Source organism: Diachasma alloeum, unplaced genomic scaffold, assembly GCF_001412515.2.
Source record: "Diachasma alloeum isolate Michigan unplaced genomic scaffold, Dall2.0 Dall_scaffold_01761, whole genome shotgun sequence".
NCBI lineage: Eukaryota > Metazoa > Arthropoda > Insecta > Hymenoptera > Braconidae > Diachasma > Diachasma alloeum.
The window spans coordinates 61,294-88,274 of NW_021681846.1; the positions used below are offsets into that span (position 1 = coordinate 61,294).

The 26,981-nt window shown below is 37.1% G+C and overlaps 1 protein-coding gene across 4 annotated transcripts in view; it reads right to left on the minus strand.

The window, feature by feature from the left end:
• Window positions 1-1,481: 1,481 nt before the first annotated feature.
• LOC107046712 (DENN domain-containing protein Crag) overlaps window positions 1,482-26,981 on the minus strand; it is a 31,017-nt gene continuing 5,517 nt past the window's right edge. The window contains exons 4-13 of one of the 4 annotated variants that reach the window (XM_015269387.2): window positions 26,035-26,163; window positions 25,701-25,956; window positions 24,647-24,797; window positions 24,353-24,556; window positions 20,740-20,964; window positions 20,469-20,561; window positions 17,434-17,943; window positions 15,198-15,599; window positions 13,615-13,787; window positions 1,482-2,142 (exon numbers count right to left, since the gene is read on the minus strand). In XM_015269387.2, the coding sequence (XP_015124873.1) occupies window positions 2,009-2,142; window positions 13,615-13,787; window positions 15,198-15,599; window positions 17,434-17,943; window positions 20,469-20,561; window positions 20,740-20,964; window positions 24,353-24,556; window positions 24,647-24,797; window positions 25,701-25,956; window positions 26,035-26,163 (2,277 nt within the window). In that variant the 3' untranslated portion in view covers window positions 1,482-2,008. Of the gene's footprint in view, window positions 2,143-13,614; window positions 13,788-15,197; window positions 15,600-17,433; window positions 17,944-20,468; window positions 20,562-20,739; window positions 20,965-24,352; window positions 24,557-24,646; window positions 24,801-25,700; window positions 25,957-26,034; window positions 26,164-26,981 lie in introns of all 4 variants that reach the window. The other 3 variants (XM_015269386.2, XM_029126702.1, XM_015269388.2) reach the window with 3 other exon arrangements.

Here is a 26,981-nt window from a genome sequence, read left to right on the forward strand (position 1 = left end):
TGTAACTGTGGATTTCAAAATATCCAGAATAAATTCATCACATATGAACATTATCACCCACTGCCCAGTAGTAGTAATACCTATGGAGCTTCATCACGGTATTTCACACAAATAGAATGATTTTTTTCAATCGAACAACACAGAGAAAAAAAGTTTCTACCTGCCTAACCCACCCACGGTACTGAATCCAAGAAACTCGTGGTTCCAGAAGGCATGATAGGGTAAACAGGTCAATTTCCTGACGGGGGTTAGTTTCTGAACAATGTCAACTTCTATTGAATATTCCATAAATAATAAAATGAAAATTGTACTGATTATTTCATCTTTTAATAACATTACTCGTGTATAATCATTTAATCAATTATTCTTTCTATTGATCGACATTTAATGAATAAAAAAAATACGGCCCTGTCGTCCAGAAATTAGGGGTTTCGGCTGCATTCGACTATTTCTTAGTTTAATTATTCTTTGTTTTGTTACTCTCACATCGAATAATTTTTTTCTGCTAATTAAAACATTCTTGAAGGTATGGAAGCCATTATATGCCTATTTAGATGATTGTTTTATTTCAGATCCTAACACGAAACTTGAATTTCCCTTAACCGTCCAGCAATTGGCCTGTTCACTCTACTGAGATTCAGAAACTGTTTACTTTCAGTGAGAAACGTCCTTAAAGCCAGACCCGTTGGGTACACTGACTTCGAGTATTTTGGGGTTTTGGAAATAAGAACCTTGGGGCATTTAGATTTACATCTTTATATTTTCCAATTATCTTCATTAATTATGGTGTGATATCACAACTTAGACAACGCCCTCCTCTTTTTAATTGCATAACGTAACATCATAATAGAGTCATCTTTCCAACGGTTCTTATTTCAAAAACCCACAGTACTGGATTTCAGAACCAAGAGTGCCTGGAAACAAGAGAAATGTGCCTTAATTCAAAATGACTGAGAACTAGAGCATTTTTCTCCGACTCTCAGGAAGAATTCTTTTAAAATAAAGGAGAATTTCACTGAAATCCAGAACTTTTATTCCCTAGATGTTAGTATCACAGAGTAGTGAAATCCAGCAATTGTTTCTGATAACCAGAAAGTTTTTCTCTAAGCGAGAGTGGGGCAAAATGAAACAGTTAAAAAAAAAATGACGCAATTCAAGAAAAAAATTTTTTTTTTATTAAATACTTTTTTTCTGTTAACTTTCCTTTATTTTTGGGAGTACTGATGAGAACAATAATTTTCCATTCAGTAGAATGGAAATTTTTTTAGAAGTTTTGATGGGCGAAGATTTTGTCAATGGATTATTCGATTGAAATTTAGCATTACATTTTCATTTTTGCCCCTCTGGGTCTCCCCCTGGGCCTTGCTATGGACTTGGGATTTTGTTGTTTCATTTTCTTCTCAATTAATCCATTGACAAAATCTTTGCCCGTCAAAATTTCTCAATAGTTTTTCACTCTATTAAATGGAAAATTATTATTCTCATCAGAACTCCCAAGAACAAAAAAAAGTTGATAAAAAAAATTTACAAAAAAAATATTTTTTGCTTGAGTTGCATCAAACAGTTGCTTTTTTGACTGTTTCATTTTGCCCCACTTTCCCCTAATGTGAATAAAGTAATGAAACATTCGATCCTCTGGGATTATTTCATCCCAATTCAAGCGGAAAAAAAGGATGAAAATTCTAATAATAGAGAACGGGGGGAAAGGGGAATGGATGTAACGACCGGCGTAAATATTGTCGGCAATACGATAATCCAAAGTATATCGTAAAATTTGTTTCATCAATCATTTCTATCTGATTTGTTCTCCTCCTATTGCACTTAACTAATACTTAGTTTTGTTTGTTCTAAGCTTACAGAGGATCATTTCTGGTGTCGAATTACGAGGGACATCTACCCTCGAGTTTCTCTCATCACTCTCATACAATTCGTACTTTGAATCGTTAAAAAAAGCCCTTATGATACACTGTTACTTTCCACTTGAACTTGTTCGTGTTTTTTAGTTAGATTATATGTTTAACTGTTTGAAATAGGATCTGCAGTACAGAGTCATTGCGGTCGGGGCTGCATCAGTGCTACGTAATTTCCCCTCGTATTCGGCTAGATTCTCCAAGGCGGTCGTATATTGACGATCAAATACACCTGTGAAATGAATCAAATTCTTTTGAAAATTATGAATTAATCATATTTTATTGTGTAATTGAGATAATGAACACAAATAAAAATTTTCCAAAGAAGGATCGTTCTGAAACTTGAAATTCTGCACTGAGAAAAAAATTTATTCCTTCCAAGAAAATGTTATTGGTGATATCTTTTTCATACTCTTAGTAGAAGAAAATATCTCTTTTGGAACGTATTTCTCCAGGCCAGTCATTTCCAGGTGCTCCGAAATCAGTTCCAAGCGTGAGAATTATGGTGATCTATAAGAATATTCTTCTGCATATGACCTCGAAGAAACTCCAATAATAATTATTAACATTTGGAATTATTCCAATTTTCTTTACCTGAGAAAATCGCCAATTTGTAAAATCCGGAAGATATCGGAGAACATTTTGTCAAGGTCATATGTAGCATAATAATCAGATTGTTCAACATCACTGTAATTTTTGAGGATAGACTTGGGCTCTCTGAAAATGACTGTCCTGGAAAAATTCGTTCTGAAAAAATATTATCTTCTGACGAGAATATCAATCCTTGGCAGGAATAATTTTTTCTCTCAGTGTGTGGTGGCTAAATTTTTGGTGGACCACAATTTTCATCCGATTTGTACTTTTTTTCCAATCAAAGTTGATTGGACTCGAAAGAATAAAATTGGGTAATTGTTTTCTTGAATTTTTAATAGATCATGAAAGAATCTGTTTTTTTTCTTTTCTTTTTTTTGCTCCACCGTTTATACTGCCTAAAAGAAGGTTGCTTTTAGTAATTGAGAAGTTTGTATCCACGGTTTATTTGACTAAATATCTTCAATGTACCATTACAAACTTCAATCACTCAAAACAAACTGTTTTCAAACATGAAAAACCGAGAAAAAATATTGGTATTATTATTATAGTAGGGGAGAGTGAGGCAAAATGAAACAGCCGAAAAACGACTATTTGACGCAATTTAAGTGAAAAAAAAAACAATTTTTTTCATCAACTTTTGTATATCAACTTTTTTTTATTACTGAGAGTACTGATGAGAATAATAATTTTCTATTTGGTAGAAAAGAACATGCGGTGCGAAAAAATTACTGATATTCGAAACCCCTATATAGCGTAGTGACTACCTTCACAGATGAATCCCACTCCCCTGTTAGATCTCGATCTCAACGTGCACTAGTCAGCTTGTCCCCTGACTCTCTAGTAACCAAACTAAGAACTCGTCATCGCTGAGTCTATGTTCTCTCCTCATTTGAAACTCCCAAAGATTTTTCAGAGATTTCTTATATCGAGACGACAATATTTGTTCTGTCGCAGAAGGACTTTTTCAATTATTCATTTATTTATTTTTTTACAACTATGTTAAATTCACCGTTCCCGGGAATTACCCATTCTAAATTTCCTTACAATTCTATTTCTCGTCGCGTAAATCGTTTTATTACGGATGTTCGGTGAAATATTTGTATTCCCTCGTCTTTTGCTAATAATGATGAAAATTTTCCCGTCTTTTGTTACTATTAGTACAGCTGAAATTACTTTCCAACAAAGATTTTTATTACGGTTGAAATATTCCCAAATATTTTATTACGGTCGATATTTTCCCGAATTTCGGAAATTTCAATCATCGCTGGCCGATATTAAGTATTAATACTAATCCCTCCACTCCACTCAGAACAGTTGGCACGTTTGAGTCAGTTTATGACTACAGACACAAAGGTCTGGACGAACTAGCTGTTCGATTATTGTCCTTAACAGTTACTAATGGCTCAGTTTTCGCAGCCCTCATTGAATTTCAAGGATTAGTCATTTCCCGTACCCTCACTTCAGGCTTCCACGTGGACTCAATGCCCCTCCAACGCGTCCCTCGGGCCCACGCCGCCGAACGAATAGAAACGTGGCATTTCCATCGTCGAAAAACTTGGAACCCCGAACTACTTAATAATCTCCCTTCATGGTCCGTGTCCCACTACAGAAACCGTAGCTTCTCCCATTTTCAAGTTAATTGTTTTTCCGAGTTTTAGTTTCAGTGTTTCAATTCATTCAAAACGTTTTGCTCAAAGAATAGAGGAATTATACCGCGTTTCGGTTGAATCCAACATACGTGTTTCGACATAAACGGTTTGTCTTTCGGTCCTCGCAGAATGTTTATGAATTATCAAGAACTGGACAGGCTTCCCCTCGATACCTCTAAATTAATTCTCGTCGTTTGATATCCATTGAATTATTAGTTTTCATTTTCATTTCGATAAACATTATTCTTTCATCAGTTTGTAAATAAGTGTAGTGATTAAATTATAAACATTTCTATTAAACAAACTCTTGATTATTTACCATTAAAAACTTTCCCACAATCGCCTCCTCAGTATCTTGACATTGTGCGAGTGAACAATATTAATAATTTTTACTAATTTTATCCACAGTTCTCTTTTCAAGTAATATGAAATATTTCATCTATGATTCAATTGATTAGGTAAGGGCGATTACACTTTTCTTTTTTCGTTCAATTGACATTTAGCATCCCATTTTCTTTTTTCCTCTGGATCTCCCCCTAGGCCCTCCTCTAGACTTTGGATTTTGCTGTTTGATTCTCTTTTCAATTAATCCATTGGCAAAATCTTATTCCGCCAAAACTTCTCAATAATGTTCGATTCCACTCAATGAAAAAATTATTATTCTCATCAGTACTCACAATAATAAAAACAAGTGGAAAATTGCCAATGTATAGCATATAGTATAGATTTTTTTGCTAATAAATTAGCAATATGCTTCCGAATAGTCATGTTGCATTTTTTTTTCTTCCGTATATGATTTATATTTTACTTTATTTCATTAAATTGAATAAGTTTCTTTTCAATCGTGTCAAATTTTCACTTCAGTTGAATTTTATAATTATTATTATTCTTATTATCATTTTCTGTTATAGAACTTTTTATTTATTCATTTTTTTTTTCATTATTCTTTCATCCACTCTCATTGTTACTTTGTAGCATTCATTTTATAAGCTACATTTCATGTTTTCATTTCGCTTTTATATTTTCATTGAATCGTTTTTTAGCTATTACAATTGGATTCTTTCGAAGCTCTGCATTTAACAGGTTTGTCGTTTCCATAAGCCACGTGTAGGTTATGGCTGTCGATTATTATGAATATATCAGTTTATTTTTAAATTATATTTTAGTTGCTCATAACAGGTTTGCATGAATCCTTAAAATTATTAAATAAATAGATTAACCATAAATGAATTTGCACCGTTTTTCTTTCATTCAAATAATCAACGAAAGTGTATTTTCCACAATCATGGAAAGGCAACAAATTTTCGAATACCATAAGCGATTCCTGAAATCCGGGCATAAATCAAATGAAAGAATAATACTATTTTATGTCTGTACCTTCGGCTTGACCCTTCGGAGATGACCTTACGTGTCCTTCACATGTATGTGTGCCTAGAACCCCCCGTGAGAGCCCTCTACATGGGGAAAAGGGTATTTCGAACTGGGCTTCTAAGTGTCGGCTAGCTCGCGCGCGGTGATCGCGGAGACTCCTCAGTACGCTTTCGTTTTCCGAAGCGTGTATGTGTGTCTAAACGTTGTTGTAACGTTCGTTATTTTATAAGCACCTGAGGTGCGTTATCCTGTTGAGAGTCTAAATATAAACTGAGGTAGGTAACCCTTGTTCTTTTAGGTTCTTTTTCAGGTGGATTAGGGTACTGGCGGTGTTGGATTTTTGCCGAGTTCGACGGAAAAAAATTGGGACGTAAGCGTCGCCATTCACAGCGTCCACCGTCATGTTGGCGGAGGGGCGGCAGCAGCGGCACCCGCAGCCGAGAAGGCTGAGGAGCCGCAGGTTTCACCTCGTTCCTAACCTATCATACAGCTCGCACTTGTCAATGATGAACCGCAGGTTTCACCTCGGTCTCTAGTATTGTCAGTGCTCGCAGACATTCTCTCGAGCACACATACACCGGTCTCTGGGGTGATACTGGCTTTTTCTGGGTTTCAGATGACCGAGGAGGCATCCTTCGTCACACTGGAGGAGCTGATGGGCGTAGCAGCAGAGACAGAAGAGGAGGACGAGGTGTTGGACAGATTGAAGACTCTAGCCTCAGAATCTCTCCCTGCTGGCTGGCAGGAGGGCAAAGTTCTTAACCTCCCTAGAGAGGCTTTCTTTGAAGACGAGGACAATATCGATCCTCAGATCTTCAATAAAATAAGATTCGCATTCCCCACATGTGGGATTGCAAGAGCTTTTAAGCCTGATGCGTGCGGTCTGAGTGAGAAGGTCTGGAGGCATATGAAAGTCTGCATGTTAAACTGGCCATTCTGCAGAGCACTGATCACCAGTCCTCCAGGAATCGTCAACAAGATTCGAGGCTCGAGGGTTCAGGCAGATTTGTTTCTGCATTCTTTAAAACCAGTGAAATCTATGTTCAAATCTCGTGCTGAGGCCGCTGAGGAGTTGAAACGAGAGGCAGGTCTTCCGACAAATGATTCTGAGTTGGAGGAACCTAACCCCAAACGGGCACGTCTTGATGACGAGTTTAAAGTGCAGGTTAACACCATGTTGGAGATACTGTCTGATAAGATTGATGCCATACAATCTAATAAACGACATTCCCGCAACGCGAAAGTGGAATTTGACTCACAATCAGACAAGGAAAGCAATTCCTCTGAGGAGTCTTTCGCGACCGATTCAGAGTCCGAAGAGATCGCATGGGCAGCCCCAGAGCTAGGTCTTCACAATTCCACGGAGGAAAGGGACTTGAACTGGTACTTGACCCCAGTGGTAATGGAATGTGAGCCTCAGATTGCTGAACCGAGTTCGATGATGAGGGAGCAGAGGATCACTTGTCAGAAACTAGGTAGCACAGGATGGAATAAAATAAAATACAAAGACGTCCAGAAAAAGCTACAGGCATCACCAGTGTTTGACACTCTCAAGGTAAACAGTCAGTTAGGGGCTATTGTTCCAAAGTCCTTCAGTCAAACCATCCTAGCTAGATCTGATTCATTGACTGGCACAATTACTCATGGGCTTTTATTACAAAGACAAAAGCACCCAGAGATCACTGAAGAGGTTAAAAAGTCCTTCTTTGGAGTGGACTCGGTTAAGTCAATTTCTGATGATTTACTTCACTTTACTTGTGCTCGAAGGGCGGAGGTTATTGAAATGAGGAGAAATTCCTTCAAGTCTAGGGAGCTTCATCAAACAGCAGCGCTGGCAGACATTCCCCCTTCTGCATCTCATTTATTTGATGAAGGATTACTGACAGAGTTTTTGAAGCAGGAGGGTGGGACCCAGAAGGTGTTTTTTCCGGAGAAGAAGCTTTTTCAGTTCAAACAGCCCAGTAACTTTCGTCCCAAACCACGAGGTATCACCGGAAGCTCCTCTAAACCACATCAGCCGAGGATCAAGACTTCATCTTCCTCATCTTCTCGGAGTCAGGAGTCGAACTCCTCAAGAGGCCACTCCAAGTGAAGTTTTCCGAAGAAGAGAGGAGAGCGCCATTCCAGAAAATCATGACTATCTGTTCGAAGGAGGGCAGCTCAGTCGTTTGATCCCTCGGTGGGTGGAGATGGTGGCTCCAAAGCACATTCTAAGCATTTTAGAAGGTTATTCGATTCCTTTCATAAGGGAATCCCCAACAATTCCACTCAGCAGGGAAAACAGAAAAGTATTCTACCAAAGTATCTCTTCAAATGTCAAAAGAAATGGATATAATGTTTCAACAAGGTGTGATCGAAAGGGCAGATTGGAAAACAGGATTCATATCACCAATGTTCCTGATTCCAAAAGCAAATGGAGGATTTCGACAGATCTTCAACCTTCGTTGCCTGAACGATGACTTACACCCGCCAAAGTTTCGTCTTATAAACCAAAGAAAAGTCCCTTCATTTCTCCAAAGAAACGACTTCCTAGCCAAAATAGATCTTTCGCAAGCATATCTCCATGTTCCCATCAAGCGAAGTCATCGAAGATACCTTTGTCTTTCGTATCAAAGTCAACTATACAACATAACCTGTCTTCCTTTCAGCTTGTCAACGGCACCTTTGGCGTTTTCCAGAATAAGCAGCTGGATAGCGGATATTCTTCGTCAGAAAGGAATACGGGTAGTGGTGTACCTGGACGATTTTCTTTTGGCACATCAGAACGCCAACGAACTTCATAATCAGATTTCACTGGTTTTGGACCTCCTTCGTTCTCTGGGTTGGGTGGTGAACATACAGAAATCTGTAGTCTGTCCAACGCACAAACTCGAGTTTTTGGGCATCATATGGGACACCCAGCACAACGAAAAGACCCTACCCGACGACAAGAAGGATCGAATCCTAAGCATCATAGAAGAGTTGATACGCTCGGGGACCTGGAACTGGAGGTAAGGAAAGTCTCTCCTGGGAATGTTGAATTTTGCAGTGATCGTCACACCTCTAGGGCGCATCTTCTCACGACAACTACAACGAGGGAGTCGTCGGTTATCAAAGGAATCGCCAAAGAAAAAGTTCCCCCTCTTCGAGATGAGCCACTTGGATTGCTTATGGTGGAGAACAAACATTCATCAGACAAGCTCGATCTTCCAGGCGGATCCAGACATCTTCTTGACGACAGATGCCTCACAGATCGGTTGGGGTTTTCACTTAAACAACGTGTACCAAGCGGGAACGTGGGCTACAGACCAAGTAGAATGGCATATCAATCACAAAGAGCTCTACACAGTGTGGCTGGCGATTCAGATGTTCAAGGATCAACTTCGAGGCAGTTCGATCATGCTCCAAGCCGACAGCAAAACGGTGGTGGCTTACATCAGGAATCAAGGAGGGACTCGGTCTCAGGTTTTATTGACCCTGACCAAGAAACTCTTATTGTTGTTGGACCAGTACAGGATTCGCCTGCTTCCCTTCTTTCTCCCAGGAATATACAACACCCTAGCGAACAGACTCTCCAGAAACCTCTCACTCCCAGATTGGCATCTGAGCACAGAGATCCTGAGCAGGATTTTCGAGAAATCTGGAACGCCATCTCAATCCAAAGTGGTGCCAGCGTATGTGTCGTTGGAGGCGAACGACCAGGAGGCTATGTTCATAAATGCCTTCAGCAAGACGTGGCACGTAAACTTGGCCTGGGTGTTTCCACCACCCCCACTGATCCCGAAGGTTCTACATCACCTGAACACGGCGAAGGGAATTTTCCTAGTAGTGGCTCCGAGGTGGGAGAAGACTTTTTGGAGGGGGGAACTGAAGAACAGGAGTCTGGCGGCTCCTTTCCAACTTCTGAATCTCGAGAACCACCTGGTGAACATGACAACGGGTCTTCCTCCACAGAGGGTCAAGGACCTCGTTTTAGAGGTTTGGAAGGTACGAGGTGGGGCAAACACGTAGAGGGGTTATCTGAATTGGAAATAAGTCTACTGAGCTCAGCTTGGAAAGATTCTTCCTGGAGAACTTACTCATCAGTTTGGAAACAGTGGTGGACTTGGTGCAAGGCCAGGGGTGTACCATCAGATGAGCCCAGTGCTCAGCACCTGGTCACATACCTCAGCTTCTTATATTACGAAAAGAATCTAGCCTACAGCTCCATTCTAACCCAGAAATCAGTGATTTGTTCATTGAATAATCCGGAAGGCGAGAAGAGCTTGAGTTCAAGACCATTGGTGAGATCTCTGCTGAAGGCTATTGGTATCCAAAGAGCGAAGAACGCAAAGCCTTCTAAAACTACCGTATGTAATGTAGAAATTCTAACAGATTGGCTGTCAAATCATCCGCCTGAGGAGAAAAGTCTCTTTGAGGTATCTCGTTTCACGGCGCTTCTCCTACTCGTAGCATCCGGGAGAAGGATTCATGACCTGACTCTTCTCTCGATCAGCTCAGAGAGTTGTTCTGTCGACAAAGACGAGATTGTCTTTTGGCCAGAGTTTGGCCCGAAAACAGACAGGCCTGATTGTCGTCAATCAGGCTGGAAGATTACCAGATCGGAAGATCCGGTGTTTGACATGGTTCGGTGGATCGAAATACTGATCTCCTTATCAGCTGAGAGACGCAAAGCTCGTCAGAATTTGTCGCATCTGTTCATATCAACAAGAGGAACGGTGGGAGCAGCTTCAAGGGCGATGATTGCTGGTTGGATTCAAACTGCGTTCGAAGCAGCAGGAATTCGAGCGAGTCCAGGGTCAGTGAGGTCAGCGGTGGCATCTCATAATTATCAAAACATGATGCCAATGGACGAGTACTGAAGAGGGGTAACTGGGAAGGGGCAAATAATTTCTTCAAACATTACTTCAAGGAAGTAGATGATTCCAAAGTTCCTGGTCCAAAAAGTTCTCTCATTAAGAGTTTTACACCAGTTTGAAACTGTGATTATTACTTTGTTTATTACTTGGGTTACTGTCTAGTTTGTATTCAAGATTTTTCTTTATATGAAATAAAGTTTATCTGTGGAAATCTTGAAGTCACAGTACACTTTCTAGTGCCGGCAGATTATAAACAGCTCTCCGAAGGGTCAAGCCGCAGGCACAGAGATAAAATAGAATCGTTTTCCACCCCGAAGGGAAGAAAACGTATATTTTAGGTCTTGCCGAGGCTTGACCCGAGTAAGGGCTTGCCGTCATTCTCCGCGATCACCGCGCGCGAGCTAGCCGACCCTTAGAAGCCCAATTCGAAGTACCCTTTTCCCCATGTAGAAGGCTCCCACGGGGGTTTCTAGGCACACATACATGTGAAGGACACGTAAGGTAATCTCCGAAGGGTCAAGCCTCGGCAAGACCTAAAATATACGTTTTTTTCCCTTCGGGGTGGAAAACGAGTCTATTTATATCATAACAAAATTTCAACAGAATATCATTGAAAAAAATTTAGGGGTGGGGCAAAATGGAACGGCGGGGCAAAATGGAACGGTAGAAAAAAATGAAAATAGAGCGAAATTTAGACAACTTTTTTTTTTCATCTAATGTGAGGTCAAAAATGATATTTCGGGGTTGAGTCAGTCATATCAGTCTACTATATAGTTTTCCTTATTTGGTAATCTAAAGGAGATAGAAAAAATTTGATGAGAACCTTTTTTATAGACAATTTCAAGGGCTATAAGAAAGGTTATTATAAGAATTTTGCCATCTTGATTATAAAATAATTCGAGGTTAAGTCAGTGACAACAGTCCATTTTGCAGTTTTTGGCTATTATTTCGTAATCTAAGGGGGATAGAAGAATTTGAATGGGAACCTTATTCGTAGAAAATCTCAAGGGCTACAAAAAAAGTTTTAGAAAGTTTTATAACTGTCCTGAATTTGTTTAAAAATTCGAGAAACTTGAAGAATTTTCTCGAAATTTCCACAAGTTTCTTGCAATTATTCGAAATTTCTAAAAACTTGGAGAATTTCTAACAAATTTCTAACAAAATGACATTCTCGTCAGAGGTTTTTATCTTGAGATTATTCGGTTTTTTATTTTTCATTTTTCAGTGAGTTTAATTCAAAACTTTTGTCGGGGATTTTTAGCTGTTAACTGCTTATTACACGGCGGTGGCATGAAATAACTTCCCTTATCGGGGAGCTAAAAAAGGTCCTATAGGTTTTCCTAAACAAAATTCATTACTGTTCTATTTTGTCATGCCGTTCCATTTTGCCCCGCCATTCCATTTTGCTCCATTCTCCCCTATGAAATATATGAGCGGGAATATTTGAAATATAATTATATTACAGTATATTTGCTCAGAACTGCTCCAAAACAATACCAATGATGAGACAAAATTTCATATTTTAAGCCTCACCTTCACCTTCACCTTTTCCTTCGTAGATTTATAAAAATTTATCGAAAAATCCCAGAANAGCAAAATTCATTACTGTTCCATTTTGCCATACCGTTCCATTTTTCCCCCCCCTCCCTTTTGCCCCGCGTTCCATTTTGCCCCGCCGTTCCATTTTGCCCCACCGTTCCATTTTGCGCCATTCTCCCCTATTTATTCATAATTGATTGAGTTTGAAAAATCACATTTGAAGAAACCATGAAAAAGTTAATTTTGGGGGAAACTGATGAAAAATTTGAAATTTCTGAAAATTATTATTAAAAAATTAAATCAACGGAGGCAGTTATCGTAACCATCGTTCAGCTTCCACTTAAGGGCATCAATACAAACATATCAAGCCATGATACAATTCATTCGAAGCCAGAAATCCAAAGATATCTGCGGAATTCTGATTTTCAAAAAAAAAAAAATGTTTGCAAATTTTGACAAAAATCACAGTAACGATTACTGATATCGTCTTCATCTTCAAACTCGGTCGAAAGGGCATCTCAACAAATTTTTTAAGTTGTTATTTAATGAATTTGAAACATTTCTTTTTTAGCTACCATAAAAAAACAGATTTTTGAAAAAATTCGAAAATGTAAAAAATGCGTTAATGAATTGAATTTCAATTAATGGCAGTGGATGGGGCTCAGTAAGACCTACATTTGAGAACAAAAAAAGATTGAATTCCATTGTTGAACTGGCGAATAATGGAAGAAAAAGTTTGTTACATACGTACATATCTACGTACACACGTACAGACGCGGTCTAAAAATTGCATTTTCGGACTTTTTGGATCATAATGGGTTGATATAACAGAAAAAATCGAAAACTTAAATTTGGTCGATTACAATGCTTCCATTCGGAAGCAAAAATAAACAAAAGTTAATGAAGAAAAATAGTTAATAATGAAATGTTTTTGCTTGAATTGCGTCAAACAGTTTCATTTTGCGCTACTCTCTCCTATTATTATTTATTATTCAACCTTTTCCCGTATAGCCGATTAGGTTTTGTATGGACCCATCCCAGCCGTACTCTTTTGCGGCTACACCGGCCAATTTTTCCCTCAACCACGTCGCATTCACCCCAGGAGCTGCACTTCATGTGCTGTCCTGGTGACAGGGGTAAACGACGGGAAAACCGGGCTGACATGGGCGTCCGTCGACCGGGGACCATCGGAGAATGTTTTCCAAACATTCAATCCCCATGATGAGGCTATTGAAAAAACTTCGCTCAAACCCAGACTCGGACCCGAGCCAAGCGACGTTTTAATCATTTTGGCCACCTTCGTCGATTGTAAAAAAAAAATACTCTCATGATCTATTCAAAATTGAAAAAAAAACGGATATCCAATTCTATTCGTTGGTATCTAACGAATATAAAAACCAAATTCGAAACAGATAAAAATTGTGGTTTGTGAAGCTTTTTTATGGTACCAACCTGAAAAATGGGGCAACATGGGTTGAATTCTGAATGTTCTCTACTTCTTGGGTGTCCCATTTGATATGAAAAGTCTCTCGATAAGTCTATGCAGCTTCCACAGACTTTCAAGTTTTAGAGAAATTCTCCGAATTTGACAAAATAATTTTCGTAACAAATTGTGTAGAATATTTCTCAATTTTGAACAAAAAAAGTTCTTTCCCAATTCTCAGTGTTTTGTCATATTCAATAAGTAACTATTTCATTCTCCGGACTGCTTACCCTGATCAATATTTCCCCTTCCAAGTACTGTAAAGGCCAAAAACAAAATATCTCTGTATATAGAAAATGGTGTTAGTTCCGCCGCCTCGGCTTTACTCCTCTCTAAGGCCACACGTTTGATTGGGTCTGTCAAGTTATTACGACGAACATTGTCAATGACGTTTTTCATCAGTCTGAAAAATCCACGAATATGACATTAAAATGGCGGTTTTGATAGCAGTTATGATATACAGAAAAAAATTCACAAAACTCCGGACCGAAATTGTAAGGAATGAAAGAGGGTCAAATTATGAGTCGTAAATTCCTCTGACTTTTGTTTGCAGGTGATGGCCAACGAGTTATTAATTGATCATCTTTAGGAATGATGGTGGCGTAAAATGTTAGAGAACTACAGAAATTTCAAACAAATAATTTTGAAATTTTTAACGACTAATTCACATAAAAAACTGACAAATCAGTTAATTCCATGAATATTCAACGAATTTGTGCTTTTTAGGTCAATATGACAATGAAAATTCAGGGAACTATTATGTTTAATTTTTAGTCTGCTGTAATTAATGATCACAGAATATAGAAAAATCAATTTCATTAACATTCCACAATGAACGCTTTCATTCCAGAATGAATTCAACTTCACAGCATTGAGAATTCAGATACTCAAATTTCAAAGAATTTCTAATAGTGTAAGGGTAAAGACAAACAGTGCAAAGGAATAGAGTAAGACAAACCGTGCAATAGGAATAGTTTCTCCGAAACGATTCCTTCCCGCCCCTCCCTGTACTCTTCTTTGATATAGAAATTAAATTGTTATGAGAATAATTGGGATGGTAACGACGAATTCAAGCAAAATATTAATGAAGTTCTTTAAAAAGTGCTCTACCAGTGCCTACGTCGTAGCAATTACAGTCCGTAACTCTTTCATTGGTCAATTCTATTATCCTGTCATGAACGGGGCCGTTTTGTTTCCAAGGATGGTACACTCAATACAACTAGAATTAGATGACTTCTAATCAATGGAAAATTATGAAACCGACACGTAATTGAAGCTACAGTATTCCGCTTTTCGATGTTATTTTTCTGGTTCAGTTACTTTCAATAGCTTCGGAAATAGTAAATTTTCAAAAGAGTCATTCACATTTTCATAGCTCGATGCCATGTATCGACCCCATATATGAGGGGTTAATTAATCAACTAAAGTTATTATTAAAGTCGTATAAGAGGAGAAAAAAAAGAAAATCTGGTAAGTGAGAAGACGTTGGCTTCAATACCCACCAGAGTCCAAATCCCGCCGCACCCAGTTTTTTCGCCTCTTATACATCTTTAATAATAACTTTAGTTGATTATTGATGATACCTGTGAGTAGCCGAATATCATAAGTATCGCCGAGGGGGATGGGGAGTCAGACCGCAAAATGCAGCCTCCCTCACTTTGCTTTAACTCATTAACTATCACTCCGAGACAAAAACCGAAGAGAAACTTTCGACTCAGGTTTCACCCTCTTTCATGCCTTCAAATTTCCATCAAGAGTTTTGGCAAGCTCTGTATTGGAGCAAAAATGCGATAAGAACGATGAAATAGCGTACGTTCTGTCTTCGGTGCACTGCCTCCACTGTAGATACATTGGTAAACGATTCATGTGCAGTTTCTCATTGTCCCACAGCGTTCTTACACCCACTAAACTCGAATTGCTGGATAAATCCTTGACTCTGTCATTGTTCAACCACAACTCGGGCAGATGGCTGTTGAGATTTATCCTCTCGAAATACCAGATCAAATTCCAATAGACTATTAAATGTTCTTCTATGAATCCGTGCTTTGTCAAGCAAGTATCACCTTCTTGACTCAACACATTTTCCAATTCTTTTCGTAGTACAAGAGGATTCAGGTAAGGGACAGTTATGGGTTCTGCTAGTTCTTTTGGCTGATCAAGGAGCTCAACCAGGGCACCGGTCAGAGGATCGTTGATCTTTTCTCCCTCATTGCATCTGAACAAAGAATATTCATGGAATATGATACAACAGTATTTCAATCGGATATAAATGGGCTCCTTCACTGGAGTAATGGATTCAGGACTGCCAGTTGTACAGAGATGTAACTATTTGCAGAGTCACCTTTTATTTGACATGAATAACTAATGCAAGAGAGCAGTGGTCAAATGGAATAGATCAAATTCATTTTGAGATTTGTTTGTCGAAAATTTCTCGGAATTCGAGGGAGATTTAGAAAATTTTATGCAGATTTTTTTTGATTGAAATATCATCTCGCTTCATCATTTCTCTCTTACATAATAAATGTCATGTATTTCTTCTTCCTCTTCTTCTTTATTGAAGAAGACTGAATTAAAATAATTAAAATCTTTGAGATTATTTAAAACAGAATATTTTATTGAAAAAACTACTTAAGGCGAGACTACTATGAGTTTTTAAAGTCGCGAGTTATTGGAATGAGATTTCTCATACATTGAAGATCGATTATATATGCCTAAAAGTGAATAATTAGTGCAAAAAAAAATTGTTCATTGTTTGTTTACCCCGCAAACGCTTAAAATGTTGAAAATAGTCCACGGTTTTCGATTTTTGAACTACAAAGGTTTTTTTTTCAAAATTTTTGAAAAAATGTGTGCAATAACAATTACGAATTAATTTTTTGAAATCCAACTCCAACACAGATAATTTCGTTGTTTTTAATAAAAAATTGCACCAGTCATGTAAAATAGCCCAAAAAAATGTTTCTGAAAGAATCGAGAATATATTTTAAATATTTTAAGGACAATTTCCTCAATTCTGATTTTGACCAATCAGAGTACAGTATTCGGAGTCACGTGACGCGTTTCACACTGATAATTTCCCCGACTGCAGGGAAATTATCAGACTGATTAGCAGCCTGATCGGCCAAAATCAGAATTGAAGAAATTGTCCTCCGAATACCCCTCGACCTTCAAAATTCATCGGATATTTCCCTCAAGTTTACCTGCATATCAACGATCGGGATCAGCTTTGCAGTAAAATCCCTCGCGCTACGCGCTCGTGATTTTAATCTGCACAACTGATCCCTCTCGTTGCTATGCAACAAAACATTCGAGAAATATCCGATAATTTTGAAGGTCTTGGGGTATTATAGCTGATAATTTTTCTGCCTATTTTACATGAATGGCGCAAATTTTTATACTAAACAAAACGAAATTACCTGTGTTTGAGTCGAATTTCAAGAAACTAATTCGTAACTGTTATTGTACACATTTTTTCAAAAATTTTGAAAAAAAAAAAAAATTTGTAGCTTAAAAACTGGAGGCCCTGGAATATTTTTAACATTTTAAGCGTTTTCGGGGTAAACGAACAATAAACAATTATTTTTTTGCACTAATTATTCATTTTTAGACATATATAAACGATCTTTCATGTATGAGAAATCTCAATCCAATAGCCCACGACTTTTATAGTATGTTTGGTCATTAGGCCGAAAAAAAAATTTCTGGCGAATATGAATTTGCAGCCCGAGCCGAAAGCGAGGGTTGCAATCATATGAGCTACAAAAGTTTTTCAGGCCGTATGTCGAATGATATTTTTTGGCATAACGCTACGCGTTCGTAAATCGCTACTTACAGCCGGAATGACGAAAAAATTCATAGTAGTCTCCCCTTAAAAAAATGAAGATAAAAGTTTAACATAAGATAGGATTCACATATCGATGATTGTCATCACATGTAATCATTTTATTCTTTAAGTATTTTATATACCATTCGTCATGAATATTTTGTCTGTAATTGGTTTTGTGGCGTTAGGTATTGATAAAATAAAAAATGAAGAATGGAAAAATCACCTGTAATCGAAAATCGTGACTGTGAGAAGAGGAACTGTGGCTTTTCCACAAAACTGACAGATAGTATTCAAATTCGAGTCTTCAGGCTTCCACCCAGCCATTATCTCCTCATCATAGAGTATGGCCATACAATGATGACACCTGCTGGCACTAGAGATTACAAGTTCTACCGCTGGACGTTCATCGAATTCTCGAGATTCTTTTGGATACATGCAGTCTGCCAATTCATATAGAGAACCCAAGCCGTCAATGCCAGAGTCCCCAGACATTCTCGCCGTAATTTCGTTGCGATCCTGCTGAGATCCATCGGTCAATGAATCTAGAGATTCGTGGGATACACCATAACCCAGACGTTGGTCACGATCCTTCGATTTTACCGGGGTGCTGGTCACTGATATCGCCTCTTTTATTTCATCGAATTTCTTTACGACTGTTGTTGCTGCTGATTTCAGACTGTTCAAGCCCCCCAGGATTATTTCGTTGGATTTCTTGCCAGTGAGACTCGAGGGACTGCAAAATTTTTCTTCATGTATTTTTCAGGATTTTTGTAACATACGAGTACACTGAGAGAAAAAAGAATATTTTCTCAAATAAGTGTTGTTTGAACCAAAACAAGTGGCTCATTGAACAAGTCTAAATCAAGTATAGTATTTTTGCTAAAAATTAGCAATATTCTTCCGAATGGGTTAATCGAATTAAAACAAAAAAGTGCATATTCGATTTCTTGTCGTTAATTTCAGATTAGTAGGCATCCTTCCTCAAGTTTAACCTCAGGAAAATTCAATAGTTTTTTTTTACAATTTGAGATAAAATTTTTTAGTGAACTGAATTTAATTTAAATTAGACAATTTAAGTGAAAACAAAATGAATGTAAAATTTGATATCACAAGAGTTCATGCTCTTGATACATCAATGTTGATCTCTCCTCGGTCGTCAGTAAATTATTTAAGTTCTATTTTTCTCCTGAATAGTTTTCCTTAAAGTGGACTTGAGACCAGTATGACTTTTTTGCTAATGAATTAGCAATTTGCTTCTTCATGGTAAATTGGGGAAGAAGATATATCAGCCATGAAACTTCAATATGATTCCTAAATATCCCAAATGTCTAACATGAGCTCCACATGCCCTGGTTGAACATCTAACAGACACTGACTAAATTAAAATTAAACTGGTTCAAATTTCCACTGAATATTGATTGAACCTTGATGAAACCTTGGTGCAACCCTGATTAAGGATGTTTATCAAAAATCGCAAGTATTTGAAAAAAAATTAATTTTTTTAAAACTGAGAGATGAAGATATTCCCTTCACTTTGATATAAATTTCAATCCATCAACCCATGTTCATTATTCAGAAATTAAATAGACAAAATGCACCAAATGCGCTAACATGCGCTTATATGGGATAGAATCATTCAAATATTCCCTCTTTTTGCCCTGGTACCCCAGATGTTTCTCTGGCCATTGGATTCAGTATGATTTTACACATTACCTTCTATTTTTATTTCTATTTTTAGAGCCTTCTAGTAGGTGAATTATCAATTTTAACATAAATTTCATGAGAGCCCGTGTATAAGGAAAAATTAGTTTATTCGTTTTTGCTGAGACTATTGCGTTTAATTTTTTTTAACGTTCGAAAAGTTAGTTTTACATGTTCTTCTGTCAGCCGAAAAAATTACAGAATTTTCCTTGACCATAAAAAAAACACATTTACCGATAATTGGCCGACACTGGCTAAACATCCTTAACCTCCGACTAAATCCTGACTAAACTCCGACTAAATCATAATTAAACCTCGATTAAAGGCTATAATTTCAAAGCAAATGATGCGATCGCCACTATCTTCGAACACAACCGACATAACATCCAAACGAATATTTTCAGTCATAATTGAAAATATTTCAAAGATTATTTTTTGAATGATCGTCGAAAAACAAAATTTGAAACAAAAATTTACATACATACGTACATACGGACATGATCTAAAAACAGCATATTTGAACTGCTGAGACCAAAATTAGTCATAGTCACCCAAAAAAATGAAAATTTCCGATTTGATGAATACAATGCTTCCATTCGGAAGCAACAATCTAAAGTTGAAAATGATCGAAAATAGAAAATCTAGTGCTGATCATTTGGACACTGTCCTGAAATGATTTTCTTTTTCACAAAACTTAATTTAGTTATTTCCAAAATTTGTTATTTTCTGGGAAAGGAAGAAAGCTCATTTTTCTCATTCTGTCCATAAGGCAACGCTCTAACTCCTATCATCCGGATTTTTTTTTCGGCATGGTTTGATACGGTAACAGTAGAGTTGGGCGAAATACTATTTGAAATCATCCATCTAATATATATGTATATATATATATATATATACATATAAATACTATTTCATTTTTTATTCCGCTAAAAAAAATGATTTTATTTCAATTTCATAATATGATAGGCCGAAATAGTCAACTTCAAATATCTATTCCAAACAGTATTTCATTGTGCCAAACTAGTTGGAATAGTATTTATATTTCATTTTCATAAAATAGAGCCCAACTTTGGATAACAGCCTCCAGACTCAATATGATCCGTATTTCGCTCGTGGAGAAAAGTTAGATATATAAAAACACGGGAGAGTAATTTTTCGTTTCGGCTATTCAATAATCGAAGATAAGAAATTAATTCCTAATTAGAATAATAATAATGATATGAACAAAATATTTCTTGATAAACTGCCCATTATAAGGGCTATTTTTATCATGAAAAGGCACCATCTCGTGTGAATGGTCCACCTCTTGAGCCAAATATTTTAATGCTATTGGAAGCAGAGCGATTACTCATGTTTCAGACTATCAAATTCAAATGAACCAATTTCTTTTTTGGCAATTTTTAACTTGTGATTTTTTTGGTTCGACAAGACGTCTTTGAGGACCTGTTTGTTTTTCTCTCATTGTAAGGGTAGGAAGAAAATATTTTCAACATTTGTGCGTGCTCAATGAATTATTTCTCAAGCAAGTGAATGAGAAGAGCAAAATAAATTACAAACCTTATGTAATTGGAGAGATTAAGGGACTCACTAAAGTTTTGGGTTATTAAATCCTTATTTTTAGCAAACGCCAGACCTCCAGCTGAGTATCGTCTAGATTAATGTGCAGAACAAAAATAACAAAAAAAAAACTCAATCATAAATTAAAACAAAAATAATAAATACAAGACAGTGGAATAAGTCGTACAGGTAATTGTTTAAAGTAAACTAAAAATCCTAGGATTGTGGATAATTGTGCAGTTGTGTGGGATTAAACAGATTAGAGCCATACCCGAAACTGAGCTTTAAACTGGAGCCTAGACTTGATAAGCTAGAAGTGACACTGTCTTTGTTGGACCAGAGGCTGCTGATTTCCAGTCTGTCTCGTTCTTTCTCCTGTTCACCTTGTTGTGCAACAGAATGGGGCATTGTTTCACTTCTCTGGAGTTGACTGCTGACTGCAGCGGGAGAGTCATCGACTGCCTGATGAAATGTGGCGCTTCTCTGCATGGCATTGCTGTGAAAACCATGTAGATAAACCGTCATAAGTTATTGTGATTTACGAAGAAGTTCACAATGGTGATGTGATAAATGAAGATATATGGAAACTAATTTGAATATTGTTTCAAAAATATTTTTAGATTGCAGAGGTCTGAGAGAGGTGTTTCAAGATCATTAGAATACAACTTTTCATGAAAATACAAAAGAGTTCTCCTGATTTTTCAAATATAATTAATGAATAATCTGCGTCAAACTATTAGGCTCTATTCTTGTTCTTTTCTCTAGATGATAATTACCTTCCAAATCATCTTTCAAAAGTCTTGACAAGGTAGGTTTGGAAATAGTACATTATGCAACTAGTGCGGAAAGCAGGCGGTTACTCACGAGGGCGGCGCAGCCGCCCGAGTGATACCGCCTGCTGTCCGCACGTGTTGCGTATACTATTTTATATGATAAGTGCGTGATGAAGTCTGGGGGCGGAGGGGGGGGGNACTGAAGAAAAAAGATCACATTTATTTAAAAAAATAATTATAAAAAAGTGTGATTTAAAAATTATGCGGAACTTCTGAAGAAAAAATTAATTATATTCATTAAATATGTAGTTCAAAAAACTTGTAAAGTATTTTTAATTGAAAAAAATTAATTATAATAATTACAAAATACAATTTTTAAAAATCATTAAGAATTCGCAAAAAAAAGAAAGTTATAATTATAAAAAAATATGATACAAAACGTAATTGAAAAATCGGAGAATATTGTATTTCCATTTTCTTCAAATGTCACATCACCAATAAACTCCTCCTCATCAGTAAATAAATTCTCCTCACTGCCTAACTCTTCATCACTATCAGGAATTAAACGATTTTGGCTCATTTTATCTGCTTCGAAAATCACCTTTTCATTTTTCAGTCATTCCATGTATTCACTATTCGGGGGTTAGATTTCCTTCCTTGTTATTCTCTTTTAATAAGTGATGCGCATGCCGTCATGCGTTATTTCGGGTTTCAGTTGACTATAGTCAACTATAGCCATGCGGTTACACGCACGTATCATATAAAAAGATGTTCTGACATTTCTTCTGTGACGTATTGGGATCGATCAATACGTCGATTTAGTTAATAATTATATAAAATAATAATATAATGCTGGATGGTGGGAACGAGAAATATGATTTCTCTTTCCTGTCATCCAGACACTGGTCAGCAATCCCACGGTGTCATTTGGACATCTTGATGAGCAGTCCCACCGTTAGGAAGAGTCTAGTTCAGGTGTACTGAACTGTTTGACTGTTTTCGTCCATGTCAATGACGACATAAAGTAGTATTGGTAAAGCTAACCGTGAGACTGCTTAGCTAAGCAACTTGGGCCCTTGACGAGCTTTGACGAATTTCGGGGACTCTGAAAGAAGCAGAGTACGATCAGGAGTGAAACAGAGCGGATCTCTGAGCTCAGGCCTTAAGCCCAAGAATCGAGTCGAAGTTCTAAGTTCAAGTCGAATCAATTTAGCAACGTGTATATCAATCCAACTAGAAGCAATAGCGTGTACCATTATCGTTTCAATATATCGTCCTTTTATATTAAACACGCGAGTGGTTATTGAGAACTTATCCCTTCATATCCTTCACATCCCTCCGAGTGAGCGAATCCCCCGTGAGCTCACCGCCGAAGCTAGTCGAGGTCGGAGTGACAACCAAGGATAAAAGGATTACACCGCACGAATAAAAATAGTGAAAAAGAACTTTCATTGCGTTTTACCTCCGGCTAAAACGTCCAAACGTTACACTTCTAAACCTACAAGTTCTAAAGATATTGCAAGGCTGATTTCTATAAAAAACATTTGACTCAACTTGTATTCTATTCTTCAGTAGGGAACACGGAGAGAAATTTTCTAGAAAAATTTTAGTACAAGTACTGGAAAAAATCACAATCCACCGGCTATGAGAAATTCTAGTGCTGTTAAGGTAAAATTTCTTGGTATTTCTGGTAAAATTTCGGGGATTTCTGTGAAATTTTCACAGAGATACGGGGAAAAAATCACATTTTCCCCAATAAAATTTCTAGTGCCGGCACTGGAATTTTTTCCTGGCCGTCACTTTGAACAGAAGAAAAACTCCGTGAAGAGTGGGGCAAAATGAAGCAGTCGAATAACAATTGTTTGACGCAATTCAAGCAAAAAAATTTTTTTTTATTCTTGAAAGTACTGATGAGAATAATAATTTTCTATTAAATAGAATGGAAAATTATTAAAAGTTTTGCCTGGAGAAAATTTTGTCAATGGATTGATTGAAAAGAAAATAAAACAGGAAAATCCAAAGTCCAGAGCAAGGCCCAGGGGGAGACCCGGAAGGGGAAACAGGAAAAGGTGATGCTGAATTTCAATCGAATGAAAAAATAAAAGTATAATCGGCCTAATCTAAAAAATTGAATTATGATCAATTGAATCATAGGACGAATAGAAAATTATTATTCTCATCAGTACTCCCAATAATAAAAGAAGTTGATGAACAAAAGTTGATAACATTTTTTTTTTTGCTCGAATTGGGTCAAATAGTTGTTTTTCGGCTGTTTCATTTTGCCCGACTCTCCCCTAGATAATACCTCACAGTATTTCAACGAATATCTTCGAAAAGCCACAATCCACAAGAATTTAATCGAGATCTTCTTTGTAAAAAACTTTATGGATTACATTAAAAGACCTCACCATTTCCCTTTAAACTTTTTAGTTCTGGAGATATTTACAAAATAATTTATATCGACGGTTTCGACTCAGCCTCTGTGCTATTCTGTAGCAGATATTCCTCTCAGATAATTTTAGGAATAATTTCGAAAAGAAGAGGTTTAGAAGGATCTAATTCAAAGCTTTATCGCACTAAAGTTATGGATTATAAGAAAAAGAGCTTTCAACATTCTTCTTCAAATCTACTAGTTCGAGATAGTTATTTTCATCACAAGGTCCACAAAGTATTTTCTGACAAATGTGGCTTTATTGGCCGAGCCGAAGGCGAGGCCTATAATCACATTCGTCAGAAAATACTTTGTGGACCTTGTGATGAATGCAACCGAGCGAAGCAAGGTTAGAATCGCGGTTTACCGGGCCTTGTGACGAAAAATATTTTTAAAATAATCTATAGCAAAGGGTTCGACTAAACCTCTGGTCTATTCTATAGTAGATCTTGCTCTCACATAATTTCCGAAATATCTTAGAAAAGCAGGGGTTTAGACTTCTAATCAAAACCTTCATCTCAAAAAATATTATGGAAGGTAAAAAATATCTCTTAACATTCTTCTTCAAACGTAAAAGTTCGATAAATATTTACGAAATGATCTGTATCAAGATATCAAACCCAACTTCAATTCTATCCTTTACAACTTCGCTTCAGTCTAAGCACAATTCTCAATGATACCTCCGAAATAGAAGAGGCCCACCGGGTCTTTCACCGATCGTATTATTAACAACAGTCAGTGTACTCGTTGAGCAATTCGAGTCATTCTCTTCGGACGGCGATACAATGGGTGTCTCGTCGTTCATCAATGCCCCAAGTGGATCATTCTCGGTAACCGGAGTTCGAACGGGACTCTTAAGAGGAGATTCAGGACTGTGTGTTGATCTATTAAATCGTTCAACCAGTGATGAATTATCGGTATTATAGAGATCGTCAGTAATGCCACAAATGTGAAAACAATGCTCAATAATTTACCTCGAGTCTGTCGGTGACTCATCCAGCGCCTCAGGCTGCGATGCACTTAGCATTCCAGTGTCTTTAACGATACTATCCTGGCGGCGGAATTTATTCCTCATCTCCAGTAATCCGAAATTCGGTAGGTCCGGCACTGAGCTGCCTTTCAATGCTACTAGAATGAAGAAGGTCGAAGTATTGCATAAATGAAACTATATGCTTTTACAAATTCAAGAGAGTAGAATGAATTGCCCACTATTTGAACTCTTTCATTTGACGTATTTATTCTAGAAGAATTTATTAATAATATAATTCTCATCAATCGCTGAGTACAGGGGACGGATTGTCAAATAAGGCGGATTCTAGGATGAAAATGTCGCGTAAAGGGCAATTTAAGAAGAAATATTTTGGTTCGAAGTTACAGGATTGCTATCATATCATCATGATAATTTAATTTAATCCTCTACAAAGAAGTCTTGTTTCACCCAAAGAAATGCTAAAAGTTACCAAAAAAGAAATAGTTGCATTAGAATTTGAAAGTTTCAAACATGAATAATCGTTGAAATTTCAGCAACATTGAAATATTCAGCTCAAGAGGCGGATCACTCAAGTTGGTACCTTTGTAGAATAAAAATATCTCTCCTAAAGGTAAGTTTATCAATAAATATTTCGATTATTAAATAGCTGAAATGAACAGTTACTCTCCCTTCTTTCGCCCAAAAGGAAAATTTTTCGGGAACAAAATACGTATGGCAGTACAGAATAATATATATACGGTACTAGAAATGAAATTTCTGACTTGTGCAGAAAATAACGATTTTTTGGAACAACTAAATTTATTTTTGCGATAACCGTTTTCCAGCTCAGTACATCTTCAACTGATCAGCACTGGCTTTTCTTTTATAAGTAATTTTCAACTTACGATTTTTTTCGTCCAAATAAAACCTGTTTGACAACCTGTTTGTTGTTCTCTCACTGATCAATGAGGATTTGTTTCTATTCAATTTGTTTCGAATCTTATTCCTTGCATTATTCGAAAATTCATCCTATAAATAAGAATTAATCAGAAAATTACAGTCATTATTCAGCGCCTCTTGATCATGTGAGTGTGTACTATCGAGACTAGATCTGGACGTGGCCAAGTGTTCCATCCCCTGGTGTTTGAGACCATCGATACTAAGTACTTCGGGATTGGAACTCAATCTCCTCCTGGCACTTTTTTTCCCTGCCCTCTTGAACAAGGCGGCGCCCACGATAACATTACGCAGTTTGTTCCACATTAGCTGGCTGGAGTTGGTCATGTCTGAAGGCCACGTGGCTTCAAGGACAGCCTATTTTCAAAATTAAATATTTCTCTTAAGCACGAGTGCTCTCATGGTAGTAAAACGTGTCGTATAAAATTATTATACCTTATTGTAAAATCCATAAGTGAGGGCGTTTGGTTGCACCCCGCTGCGTTTCATGTGGAAGAGTAATTTCACTGCCAATACTGGCTGTCCATAAACACCACATAGCTGCATCATTGCTCTATAGCAAACCTAAGGTGTGAAATTCACGAGGAATTTTTATTCCAATAATGTCATCTTTCAATGAACCTTTGAATGGCTATGAAAATGGGCGACAGACTATTTTGTCAATAGCGTTGTAAAAACACGGAAAGAGAGGAAGTTTAAATTATCTGAAGTTTACAACACGGAAAGGAAGGAAGTTTAGATTTGACGGTCGATACAGTAAAATTTTGCACATGGATTTTGCATTTTTTTTACTCATTCCTAAAAAATTAAGATTTAAGTTTTAAGGAGCAAATATTAACTCACAGGGGAGTTTTGCACTTTTCAAGTTAAAAAATACCAATAATATCATCTCTCAATGAACTTTTGAATTGCAATGAAAATTGGCGACAGACTATTTTGTCAATATCTTTATGAAAACATGGAAGGAAAGGAGGTTTAAATTATCTCTGTCCATACAGTAAAATTTTTCACATGCATTTTGTAATGTTTTGTTACTCATTCCTAGAAAATAATGGTTTAACTTTTATTAAGGCACGAATATCAACTCACAGGGGAGTTTTGCAACTTGGAAGTTGAAAAATACGGCAATCTGTCGAAATCTTTGAGGTAAGTGACAGATAATTTACTGTACGGTGTCCAAAAAAAAATTAACCAACCTTACATAAAAATTCCCTGGCGCAATAATTTTTGCAATTCTAAAAAAAATTTACCATTTCGGGAGGAATTAGATACAGTAAACTTTCTGGAGCAAAAGAATACTAAAGAGAGTAAAAAAGTACGTGGAAATTCCACTCCACGATTACTGGACTTTTAAGGGGAGACTACTGTGAGTTTTAAAAGTC